This window comes from Fulmarus glacialis, unplaced genomic scaffold, assembly GCF_000690835.1.
Source record: "Fulmarus glacialis isolate BGI_N327 unplaced genomic scaffold, ASM69083v1 scaffold7695, whole genome shotgun sequence".
Classification (NCBI taxonomy): Eukaryota; Metazoa; Chordata; class Aves; order Procellariiformes; family Procellariidae; genus Fulmarus; species Fulmarus glacialis.
In genome coordinates this window covers 42,183-55,603 of record NW_009213561.1, presented here as the reverse complement: position 1 = coordinate 55,603, position 13,421 = coordinate 42,183, and the positions used below count along the sequence as shown (strand labels likewise).

At 37.6% G+C, this 13,421-nt stretch overlaps 1 protein-coding gene across 1 annotated transcript in view; it reads left to right on the top strand.

The window, feature by feature from the left end:
- Window positions 1–1,078: 1,078 nt before the first annotated feature.
- Window positions 1,079–13,421, top strand: part of NAALADL2 (N-acetylated alpha-linked acidic dipeptidase-like 2) — a 48,126-nt gene continuing 35,783 nt past the window's right edge. The window contains exon 1 of the mRNA XM_009578221.1: window positions 1,079–1,572. Coding sequence (XP_009576516.1) covers window positions 1,079–1,572 — 494 coding nt within the window. The remainder of the gene's footprint in view (window positions 1,573–13,421) is intronic.

Below are 13,421 nucleotides of genomic sequence, written 5' to 3'. Positions count from 1 at the left end.
AAAGAAAATGCCTTGAAATGTAAAAATAGAGGGATAACGTAGTGTTGTAGGTGTCAGACCGATATCCATCACTGTGAGAGGTTTAATATCTTTATTTTCATTTTATTCTAATTGATGAGCGAGTCTGGTGTTTGAAAAGCCCTAAATTACAGATGCTTATGTGATGGAATAGCTATTGTCAGAGTATGGAGAAAAACGGCACCCTATTGTTGCAGTCTGTTAAAAATGATTTGTTGAAAATTGACTTTGAATGTTTGTACTCGAGGTCAGAGTTCCCTTTAGAGGGCTCATACTTCCATAGAAATGTCTAGAATTGCCACAGATATGCCTTGCTATTAAAGGAATGATTTTGATATAAATACTTACCTGGCAGTGCTTTTGATTCATTAAAATGGGAAAAATAAATGGAGCAAAACAGCTGGGACAATTTCTAAGTAAATTCATCAGTCATTCAGGAACTATGCATTTAAAATACCTATAAATAATAGAATGCTCCATCTAAATGGAAGCCTTTTATTGATGTGTAAGTACAGTGTCACCCTGAAATTTCTTTTTTAACTTATCACTTCCTGGTGTTTAGAATCAGATCAGGCAAGTTATATTATTTCTACTTTTTCAACTTTATTTTAACAACATTATTTTGTATGGTGTGTGAAATGAAATTGATACATACAGTTGTTAAGCTTTAAAATTACTTTCAGGTAGTAAATAATTGTTTTGGAAACTCTGTGCCTTCACTCAATTTTTTAATATTATCTTGGGGACTGACAAAATAATAGGATAACTTTGGTGTTTTGCCATTGGCACTTGTAAATCCCCTTTATTCATATTTTCACAATATATTGTATTTCTTTAAATACCTTCTTTTCCCTCTGACGATGTTCATGGTACTGCTGAGCCTACAAAAGAAGACAAGATGATGGAAACAGGGACAGTGAAATACTGAGAACCCAGGTTTTGCTTTTTATTATATATGCTTAGTTCTCCCAGGTTTATAAGGAATAAATAAATTGTTTATGTATACATAAGGAAACAAACATTTAGGGTTTTTTAAAATTTTGTTTTAATAGATAAAAAGATGGCCTATCACAAAGTGAATGCAGACCAGAGAGCACAGGGGCACTCTCCGTACCTGGACAACGATGAGCTCCAAGCCACAGCGCTGGAACTGGAATGGGACATGGAAAAAGAGCTGGAGGAGCCTGGCTTTGACCATTTCCGACTGGATGGTGCGGTCCAGCATCACCTGGGAAACTCGCAGAGCCCTGACCTTGATCTGGAGCCCATCCAGCCATCATCTTCTCCAAAGGGAAGATTCCAGCGGCTTCAGGAAGACCCTGACTACATCTCACACTATACGAGACAGGCACCAAAGAGCAACCGCTGCAATTTTTTTCAGATACTGAAAGTATTTTGCACTGCTTTGATTTTATTTATTTTTGGAATTGTGATAGGATATTATGCACGCAAGAAATGCCCTTCTCCCCCAACGTCTCAAGAACCAAATAACCTTCATATCTACCATGAAATTCTCAAGGAAATCAAAGCTGAAAATATTCAACAGATTTACAGGTATGTACCTTGATGTGTTTTTGTCTAAATGCAATCAGGTGCCAATGTTAAGACTTCTTGTGATTTGTTTTATGTGGAATCTTATTTACAAACCTTGACTTTTTCTTCGTGTTCAGTTTGCTTATGATGCTTGGGGAGCTTTCATAAACATACATGAAAGTAGAGTAATTTTCAACAACGTGGATTTGTGATAGTGGTTATAGTTTTTGCTTTAATAACATTCTATTGCTAAATATATTAATACTAGTTTTAATGTACATGAATTGAAAAACATAGATAATTCAGAGTTAATAGAAATACAGATGATAGACCAGCTGTCTTAGATCCAGTTGATTGTCAAATAACGTTGTCGAAAAGCAAGATTTTAGATGGTGTTTTGTAATATTTGGTTCTTTAAGAAATCCCCATCTAATCTCTGGCAAATAAGTGAATCATGGCTTTTGTTTTTCAATCTATATGGTGAAGTAAACCTTTAGTCTTTCCCTCTGGGTTTAGGAGAGAAAAATTGAACTCTGAACTCTGAAAGACTGTGATTTTTTTTTTTTTTCTTTAGTACCTGTTTTATGAATATAAAATGTTGTAAAATATCTACTGACTGGGTTTGATTTTAATTTTTTTTTTTTTTCCGATGTGGAATCTTTTCACTGCTTTGAAAGTTTATGTAACAAGTTCGTATCAGAGTATAATCACTTTTCTGTAGCAGTGAATGTGGAAGAAACTAGATTTTCCTGCCAACTTTTGAAAATTATTTCTGTATGAGGGGGCAGATGAGCTTATTTCTGGCTTCTGGAACTGCAAGTTCCTTTTTCATGGTAAAGGAAACACATTGCAGATTTTTTTGATCGGTACCAGTTCAGAAGCAGCAGAACTTACATACCTGAGGTTAGAAAGGATTGTTGTCATGGATATCCAAAGAATTGTTCTTGAGTAAATCAGAAATACATTGAAAGTAACCACAGAAGTCTTCTAACATCATTTGTCTTTTATTATATTTGCTAAACCAAGCTTAAAATCCTGAAGCGGTTAGTACCATGTTTTGAGCAAACACTGTTACTAAATTCAAGGGAAAAAACAGGTTTGAAGGATTTCCTGTCAGTTTTCATGTGCTGAACTGACTCTACTTTATACAAATCTAATTATTTTCATAATGGGAAAGGGTATAGGTGATGAAAAATGTTGATTCTGAATGGTAAAAAATTAACCTCTGTCTTCTCAGAGAGTAAATTGAACTGAATTCTGTCATTAAGGCTTAGTCATGAACAAAGTATTGGAATAAGCTAAGCCCTACTGATGGGGCATTACACAAATTACAGCAAACTGCAGAGAACTCTGTCAGTCTCAGGATAATACTCCAATTCTTTGTGTTTGGGGACTGGGAATCATTTGCCATTTTATTATTTGAGAGGGTGGTTTAAAGACATGCCTTTTCAAACTCTTCATCACTTTTCAAACTATTTCAGCTGGCTGTTAGGGTATTAGTGAGAATCTGGACTTTAGGTAAAATGAATTATAGGAATACTTTGGAACTTAAAAAACTTACATAGCTGCTGTCCTTTAATTAACATAACTCTTAGCATTTGGTAATTTTTTTCTACGTGATACCTTGATTTCAACAAATGTGGTCAAGCATTAATTCAGCTACCTATCAATCCTGTATATAAGTATATAATCAATGCTTTTAGTATACCGCATTACCCACAAGATTTTTCTTAACCCGACATTTTGATCTGAGACAGCTTTTATCCCATGTTGTGTTAAGTTGCTTTCCCTCAACATCTGTTTGGCAAGAGTCAGAGCTACTGCAATGAAACCTGCATCGGTGTAGCCCCACAAATATAGAACATGCAACATATGTTCTTTGGGGGAAAAAAAAGCCCAAACCTGACAAAATCAATATATGTTATTATAAGACTTCTTTCAATATAATATTCTTCGAGTTACTAGGAATAAGCGGCAGCTGCTTAGCTTGCAATTTCTAAATGTAACTGAGAATGACATTAATTTAATTTTCTTAGCTTACTACTTAGATCAGACTCAATAATGGTAAGGGATTTTGCTAACAGTCCTGATAAAGGAGTTAGGAGAAAAAATGTATAAAAGATGCAGCAGTGCCAATCCTATCGCCAAAGCAGGCACCACCTTCATGTGCTTGGAGATCTGGAGTGGGAACTTTCTATTGGGATGAAATCTGCTGCGGTCAGATGAAGCTTTGAGGATTGGGACCCTCTGGGCTTCTAAAGAGGTTGTAGATGGTGCACCAGGGCACTTGTGTTGATTTTGCTGGGATTTGGACTGGATTCTGTGTGAGTTGAATGAACCCTCTCTGCCAATCTGTGTTAGGAATGGAGGATCATGTAGGATAATAGCGGTTTGTCTGCACAGTTTGCTGAAATGGGAGATGCAGGCGTTCCTGTCCAGCTTCTCCGTTGGAGGCTCTTGGTGAGAGCTCACGTGCCGCTCTTCTGTCAGTCCCGTACTGGCCACCTACATCAGCCAGGTCCGTGGTGAGCATTTTTCCCAGCAGACGTACTAGAAATCATTAGGTAAGAAAAGTCACTATGTTGGCTTTTATTCTTTCAACTTTTCACCTTGCTTCCCATGAAACATCAAATGCTACAGAAATTTAGTGCAATTTGGCACGGTTGTAATTACTGGCCTTGGCCAAGTTGCCTAATTAATGATACAGCCTAAGTAAAGATAATCTCTGTGAGCCTTTTTGAACACCTCCCCCCACCCCCTGTAGGAAGTGCTTACAATGTTGACGATAAGAAGTAGGAATCAGTTTACTCCTCATGTTTCAAGAGGTGCCTGAAAGGGGGAGAGGAGTCACCACAAAAAACTGAAGAGTTTTCCTCACCCTGCACAGTGCATTTTACATGCTGACAAAAATTAGGACAAATTTGTTAATAGTATTCAATCAGTAAGTCTAACATTTTAGGAGTGTGAATACTAAATTTGCTCAGATAAATATTTATAAGAGAAACAACCTGCTCCATAGCACGGGCAGAGTCAGAACTGGTAAAAACAGACATAATTCTGCAAACATCACTGAGCTGGTAGGAATCCAGTAGTATTATGTCTGTTTGTGCCATGAATATGACTTCTCTTCAGTTTTCTCTTGGAAGATATATGAAGAGGTTTTAGTTCAAGTCTGGTGTAACTTAGCTCCCACAAGCCTTCAGGGTGAATAGGAGAAAGGCATAAATCCCACATCCAAAAGAGACCAGGTAGAAGTTGAGATAGAGAATACCTCGGGCACTGTTTAAAATTATATCCGTAACCAGCAGAATTTACCAGGGCAACACAGATGGACAAAGCTGGTAAAATTTATAGGCTGGAAGTAGGCTGTGTCCTGGGACACCTAGGTTGAGACTCCATGGCAAGATTGAGTTCTCGGAGCCCTTTTAGAGAGAGTGTGTCAAGAGGGCACAGCTGGAGAGTAGTTAGCTGTGCTTTGAGTCCACGGTCTTGCTCCCTGTGGAATGTGTCTGCGTCTCTGAAGTATAATTATTAGAATAGGGGAAGTCCTGCTTTTAAAAGCGATGAATGTGTTTAGATGTGGAAGTCTCTAAAGTTTATAATAAATGCTTAAGGTCATAAGAGGCAGACTTTCAAAAATACAGAAACACCCAACAATTTTGCTAAGCACACTGCTGAATTCTCAAAAGTAAATGAGCCCAATTTTCAATGAAAGCTGATATTTTTAAGCTACTTCTTAAAATGGGATTCAGATTTCTAATATCACGTAAGTGCTTTTGAAAATTCATCTGTTTTTTTCTTCTCGCTGTGTTAAAAAGGGGAATGCTAAAGAAGTATATCTTTATCCTGTTGTTGTGCATCTGCCAGATGCAGGTTAGCTATCCAATGGTCATTACCACATAACTGAATTATTCAGCAGATTTGTGTTTATGATAAGTAGATTTATTTATTTATTTATTTATTCCCCAAATTAAAGATGAGCGTGCCATTTGTGCTGTGTAGTGTCCCCTCTGCCTCCTGGGTGTTTTTTTTTCCTTGCCCTACCTTCAGGAAAAAGCAAGGGAAAAAACCTGAGACACCTTGGTCTGGAGTTAGAGGGAGGATTGTCACTGACTTCAAGGTTACTGTCACTGACTGTCAAGATTTTGGTCATCATATGTGTTGCTAAGCTTTTGTATTTTAGAACGGTAAACATTTGAGTTTTGTGCAAACTGAACTTCGTGAGTGTTTTCAATTAAGGTTTGCGTTGAATATTATTAACAAAATCTAAAGGGACAAGATAATGAAAGCACAAAAAGTAGCAGAAATACAGTCTCTTCAAAGACCTCTAATATTGTAATAACTACTGCTATCCAAGTTGGCATCTTTTTCTTAAAAAAAAAAATGTTGTGTTGCATGTTTAATGCTCTGGAGTGCAGAGCATTTCAGTAGGGGAAATACGAAAGGTGGTATTTTTATTTTGTATGAAATGATTTCAATTTTGTTTTTCCAAAACCAGGTAAAAATGAAACGATCCAAGTTTGTTTGGAAAATGTGGTGCTATCATGTTTATTTTATAGGAAGTTATAATTTTGGGCTTGATTTCTGTAAATTAAACTGGTAAACAAAGATTCATGTTGAATAGTGAGTGTAAAGAAAAATGGACAGTTGTGTTGATGTCAATGATAATTCTAGCTATACCTTATTTATCAGAATACTTAATTCTCTCAAACACTATTTTTAAAATTCTAATAGCCTTATACTGTGTAATTCCTTTCAACAGCCGTATGTCTCGGTTACTATCGGATTCACGGTCCTCTTGGATACATTTTTCCATGATTAAGACTGGGGAGCCACAGACAGAAGAGTCTTTGCTTTGCTCTTCATCCAGTCTATAGGGCAGCTCCTACATTTCAACTCTGCTTTTCATCCTGTATATTCTCACTCAAATGCTTTCTTCACTATCATTTTTTCCCCCCTCGAGCAATAGGGAGGTTTAAATCCTTTTGTAATACATCTATTTGTAACTAACTGTCCTTTGGAGGCATATCTGTTCCTTCTTCCAGCTGGTAATATCACCTGCAGAATCTCACAAATCCATCTCTGGCAAGAATTGATTTGTCACTGGTGCCTGGTGCCATCCATAACTTAAGCTTAATTCTTCAAAGGGCTTTGGGAGAGTAGACAGCAACCGCTCTCCTATGTGGTCATGGCCAAAGAAATAAAAGTGCCTATGCAGTGAGAAAAGGAGTTTACTTGTTTTTTCTGAAAGTGAAGTCAGAAACTTCCATACCCAAGTGTTTCTTGTCCCTGATCAGTTATAATGGTACTGTTAAAACTCTGGAGCTTCACAGGGTAAAGCCTGTGAAACACAGACCTAACTAGCATAGAGAGCCCAGAACTTCTTGGAAAATTTCAGTTCTGGATATTTGGACTGAATTAAATTTACAGGCTGCTGCTTGGCAAAATTGACTCTCCTGTCCCAGGAATGAGAAACCGTGGCAGGAGCAGAGCCTCTCGTTCTAAAGGAAGGGTATAAGGAGAGAAAGAAGGGCTCTGGTGACTGCTTCCCTTAGGAAAGACCCATTTTGTCCCTACTCCTGTTAACAGCTACTGTTAATTAATAGCTACATACTGACATCTACGTGGCTGATGGTAGCAGTCTGCTGGCCTAGACCACTGCTCACTTTACTTGTGATCTGAGCAGTTGTCTTTGTGTCCCCTGTACACAAGCAAATTCTGTTTTTTGTCATGCCAACTGTTGAAAAATGCATTGCCAAAAGCAAATCTCAGTGGGGACTCATCCTGTTCCCTCCTCTGTGTATCAGTCTCAGATATTTAATTGTCTTGCCATAAAAAATGCAAGTATTAAATCTAGTTAGACTAAGTCTGAAGTCCTGCCTACTACATCTTTAGAAATGGATGTCGGCACGTTCCTCGGTAACTGGGAGCTAAGCGAGCTCTCCAGATTTATTTAATTCCCACACTCTGTGTAATCACTTGGGATTCTTTTTATTCACATGATAATTTTGAATGTGTATTTATAAGTACAAAGCCCCTTTTGAAAGGAGATAAGAGTAATATCAAACAAGTGAAAGTTCCCACTTATCCTCCTGCTACCTCCCCAGCAAAGAATGGCTCTGAGAACACGGGGAGGTGTCTTTTGTGGAAGAAAGATGCCCTGCATGACCCGAGCGGTATCTGTGGAACAGCCACTTGATAAATTTAGGCTCCAGATACCCACTTATGTCAAATACGATTTTTTTTAAATCAAAAAATAGGTTATATCTGTACTTCAGAGGTATTAATAGAAAGGCTTGTCTGTTTTATAGTTTGCTTTGGCTTCATTCAATTTGCCTCTTTCCCCCCCCCCCCCCTTTTTTTTTTTAATTTGCCAAACATAGCTCTTCCATTTGTTTTTCTGTAGATGAAAGAAGGAAGCATTATATTGATATAATGCTTGACAAGGAGGTGTAAGTTTATTCCTGTTAGGGTCAGTTACAGCATATGCTTATAAAATTTGAAGAAATGTCTTAGCTTATGGTTTACTTAACATTATAAGGACATGTTTCAAGTCCACCATGTGGTTCACTGAGAACAGTTTTTGTTCTCGGTTGGTTATTTTTTTAATGGTACCCATAAAGATATATTGATTTTTAGATGTTTGATTTGGGAAATCATTTACAGTGAAGTCTGATTTTTGTATTATAACTATATGCCCTTTGTAAATGAAGTACACAGTGTTGCCTTAAAATAATTTTTCTAAGTAATACACCAATGATATAGTAATGAATTAGATCCAATAAGCTGTATATTCACATTGGCATAATAAGTAATGAGTCCCTTGATAAATTTCCTTATCTGTCACAGTCCACATGAATGGCTTCTGTCTTACTGCTCCTTTCTCAAAAGCAACATATATTTTTTTGCTAGGGAAAATAGAAGGAAAATCACAATTGGGCCAACTTACCAGTTCAGAAACTCTTTAAAAGACAAAAAAAGTATTTTATTTTGCCTTTGAGATATAACAAGATAAAAGAGAGCTTGCCAGAAGTGAGACCTTTTCTCAAAAGAAGAGAAGCAGGAGGATTTGTGTATTGTATGTGATGTCCTGGGGTGGACATCATCTGTCATCGAAGTGAAAACTGATAATGATGCTTTTGAGTATTTTATTGTAAGTGTATCATTCCAGGATGTGTATTTTGTGGAAAAACAAAATGCATAGATGAGCTAATTAGGAATTTTTGAAGGTGTTTTTTAAAATTATTGTTACTGTTTAGGTTTTTTCCCATAAATCTGCCTTTTTTGTGGTACAGCGTCTGTTTCAATGCAACATTCACAGGCTCAGGGTGGAAATTTGAGAGGGGAAGATGGGGTACTGAGAGGTTATATGGGACGCAGGGGACTGAGGGTCACAGTCCTGTTCTGCATTAAGTGGCACAGGACCTGATGCCTGAACTTCTCCCATTGGAGTGCTTTCCTACACAACATCTGCGTGTTGGTACAGCGCCTCACATTTTCTGAGAAAAAGGAATGCTAGTTTTTGATAGGCTATAGAGTGTAAATGAATTTTGCTCTGATTACTTATTTTTGGATTGCATAATCTTACTTTTAAAATTACCTTGCCGAAATTGCCTCAAACTCATCATAGCAGAAGTGTGGTTAGGGTTTAGGGACAGAACCAATTTCCATGGCCATTAGCTATCTACCTCTTTACCATGACTGCTGAAAAGCGTGGGGCGATTTAGTCCCAATTAGAATAGCAATTCTGAATGGTGATAAGTACTACTTTTTCTAATAGACGATGAAATGAGCTGTGCCAGCATGGGTGAGGGAGTAATTTGCTACTTAAAGGTCTAGCATACCTCATTCTTGCCTGCTTAGGCTAATGGAGGGATCAGGGAAGGTCTGGTGATATCTTAAATCTCCCTGTTTGCTGGGCTGCCCGTGGGACTTCTCACTCTCCCCTTTGCCTGTAGCTGTTTGGAAAGCTCAAGATTTCAGGGGGTTGTTTCTGTTTCAGTATGACAAACTGGAACAGATGGCGAAACATCTATGGATTTTAAAAATCCATACCTTTTAAAAAACTTCTGGTGAGCGGTAGGCCCTGTACTTGACTTTACCTGAAAAACAGCAATACTTGGCTAGCCATTTCTGAGTGATTTGGACACTAATGCTGGCTAAAAGGCAGTATTTAGAGGCAAAAGACTTATTTATGTTGCCATCCATCAGTTTTATAGATGTAACCAAACCATATTTCTTCTAACAGAAAGAATCTGAAGGAAAAAAGCACATGGCCTGCTGAGATGACAACCAGCTTTCATTTTAGGCCAATTGCTTCCAATGGGGAAATACCAGAGGATGCAGAAATTGGACAAAGTTGTCCTTCACTGTCCAGTCCTTGCAACTCAATACAAGGAGAATCAGCAATTTTGGGTAGTGGTCCCAGGGGTGTACTTATAAAGATACTGAGAAACAAACCTTCCAGAACAAAACCCCTTAACAATTTAATTAGTGGCACTGGGTACACGGACTATCTACTAATTGCCTGAACAACTGCAAGAGTTTGCTCCTGCTGAGTTAACTGTATTGGCTCTCAACTTCTCAGCGATACAGTGTGCTCAGAGGGTGGCTGTTTTCTCGGAGGAGATGGTGGCACAGGGCATTGCAAAGAGTTCTCTTGTAAAATTTCTTAAGCACCAAACACTCGCAAATTCCTGTTTAGGATGCATCTCTCATCAGCAGAGTGTAAAACTGAAGTCTATTGGTACTCTTGAGATACGGCGTTTGAGTGGAGTGCTGCAATTCCATGGTATGCGCTGCAACAATTAGCAATTAGTTTCCTGCCTGTACACATAAATCAAATTAACAAAGCCTCGAGGGGCAAGAGTTTTCTCAGCCCTCTTTGGTGGTGCTTTGACGTCCAGTTCCCTACAGTCAGCACCTATGACAGCTATTTACTAGAAGCCTGCTAATAAGTCAGACTGTTACCAAATTTACTGGGACCAGCAGGACTGCAATTTGTTGTGCAGTATTAAGTTACTGTTCGTGCAGCATTCGTAACTGAAGGCTACTAAGCAGCATTGCTAGGAATCGATCAGGGATAATGAAACTGATATTGTCTGAATAATAATAAATTTTAATAATAGTCTTGTGCAGGAGTCTTGCATTAAAGGGCTTTTATTCTCAGTTCAATTCTCTTTGAAAGCTGATGAGTTTCTGAAGTGTAGTAGCTGCCACACTGAAACAAGTATGAAATGTATTGAAAAGCTGGGGCTTTTCCCAGCAATATTGGAACTTGTACGGTGTTAGACTTTTCAAAATTGAACAAGTTGGTTGACTTTTTTTAATTTCTAGAGTACTGTTTCTGGACAAGAAGTTAAATAATGCGGGACGTCTGTATGTATATCTGATTTTTCTCAGTGTCAGTAACGGGTAATCTTTAAACAAGTGAGAAGTCTCATCCTTCATATAAGCTGATGTTTCCCTTGGACACATGTAATTGGCACAAATTTACATACATATGATTTCCTGATGAACTAGTTCCTGTCCAAGTTAAAATACTGAGTCATACTCTGCTTATTTTGCGAGTATTTTTTCAAGGGTGAAAAGGTTGAAATATTCCAGTTAGATGGAATTTTCTCTATCCATTATCTTTTTCTTTTAGAAATGTCACTATCAAAACAAAGTGTTCAATGGCTCAGAAGTAAAATTGTTTCAAAATCTTGTTTCTTGGAAACGTCAAGATTTTTATTCCTAGTTGGGGAATTTTGTGCATGTGTGTTGACGTTTCCTGCCAAAGGTCCTCAACCAACTTAATGTCTTGATTTATCTTTTCTGAAAGTTGGTTACTTAACAGAATGAAGAAGATAACATTAACAGAAGTGACCAGATAACATTTGAGGGTTTTGTTCATTTTATCTTTTCCAATGGGTGCTCAAACTTCATTAGCCAGCAGGCTAATTAAGTGGGTTGTGTGAGGCTTAAGGGAAAAGGTTGCTATTGCTGTGGGGGTTAGGACCCCATCAAAGATTGACTTTTCTCCAGCAAATTTCAGAAAGCTCTTCAGAGAGGAGTTTGTATGAATTGTAGTATTTTTGCTGAGATCTGGGTCTAGAGAAAGGAAATAATTTGGCATGTCTTTTCCTTTGGGAGTTAGGGCGTGGATGAAGACTGATGTTGTAATTGTCCTATATAATACAGAATTGACCAAATGACCACAGTTTAGAAGTATGCTACCTTGACTCATCTATCCAATACTTGTGTTATGCTCTGTGTAATTACACGTTTTGCTTCTGTTCAAGTGACGAACTGGAGCCTATAGACTGGAGAAGCCTGGGAGTTCTCCAAAACGTGAAGAAGGGAGACAGTGGGAAGCAGAATTGATAGTTAAAAATGGATAAGGAGTCCATGAAAATGTCAGTACGCCTGTGATGGAAATTGTTTTCTTTGTTCCAGCAGGGCAGCTGTGATTTAGCAGAGAGCTCACGTATTTACAGCTATGATTGTGGTCGAGGCAGGAACATGTTCCCAGTGGTTCTGGAATCTGTTTCCTGTCCAAGGCTACGTGAGCCAACGCGGATGCAGTGCAGATTGAGACCATTTAATTATTTAAATAGCTGCTGAGTGCTATTTGCAAGCAAAAGGTGGTAGCTCTGGGAAGTTGCTTGTTTCATGGTCATTTGTTAGTAATAGTTATTGAATGCTTTTATTTTTAATAAATGCCAACCTGGGTGATGGGCCCTGTGATGTGCATTATTAAATAAATAGACAAGCTTAGAAAAAGGCCATATGGTCATGAATAAAGTTTCCATTCCCTGTCAACTATTTAGGGAACAAAGCAAGAAACTGAATTATTCATGATATGCTTAGTGCAAGGCAAATGGAACCTGCTGCTGTGTTGCTAGCAGTGCAAATAGTGACTTAAAAAATACAAATGGTTTTCTTCTGTATTATCATCCTTGTTTTTCTTTGCTAATATTTCTAGAAACTATGTAAGAAAATTAAACCCTGTGACAAAAAAGAGTTAAGTCTGCATAGTTCCTCAGAATCCTAGCACAGATGCTGTGGGGGATTTTGTTTCTAAATTATTCAGCCTATGTGCTAAAAAGATAGATAAGACATTGTGTTTTGAAGTTAATACAGGTATTCCTTTTGTTCTTGTGGAAAACTTTTTTTTTAATTGCAATAAGTTTTGTAAAGACTGTTTCCTATAGACCGAAAGAGATATATTTATATAGCTGTCTATTCATTTATATGGGGTTTTGTGCATATGTGAATACATAGATCTAATTTTGCATAGTAGCTGAAGTTCTGTCATTTACATACACTTCTCAAAACTGTCATATATTCTAGTGCTCAGTACCACTTCTCCCTGTGGTTGTGGCTGAAACCTGATTGCCGTTCTAATCCTAGGGCCAGAAATGCTTCTTGTATTCATAGTTCCTTTGAAACTCTAAGACCTCAAAATACTATGATGACTGTGTTATAAATGCCCAGAGAGTTATTAAGGACACAGTTCTGCACAGGAGGATGGGCCTCAACTCCTAATAAAGTTACTTGTTTAGCATTTGATGAGGAATAAATATAGGTTGGGGGGCTTATCTCATTCATATTGAAATAAATATTATATAAAATAAAAGATTAAGTTAGTTGATCACAGTGCAGAAATATTTCCACATGAAAACAGATACCTGGGCTTCTTAGTCTGGTGTGGGGAAAAAGTACAAGAAGAACCAATGGCTGAAAGATCAAGCATTAAATTAAAAATAAAACTACACAGCACAGATAACGTGATGAATGGAACAAATTTCATTATGAGTTTGTTATGTTGTTGGATGTTCTTTAACCGAACTGTCATTATAGCGTTCAACACAAGGCAAAATATATGT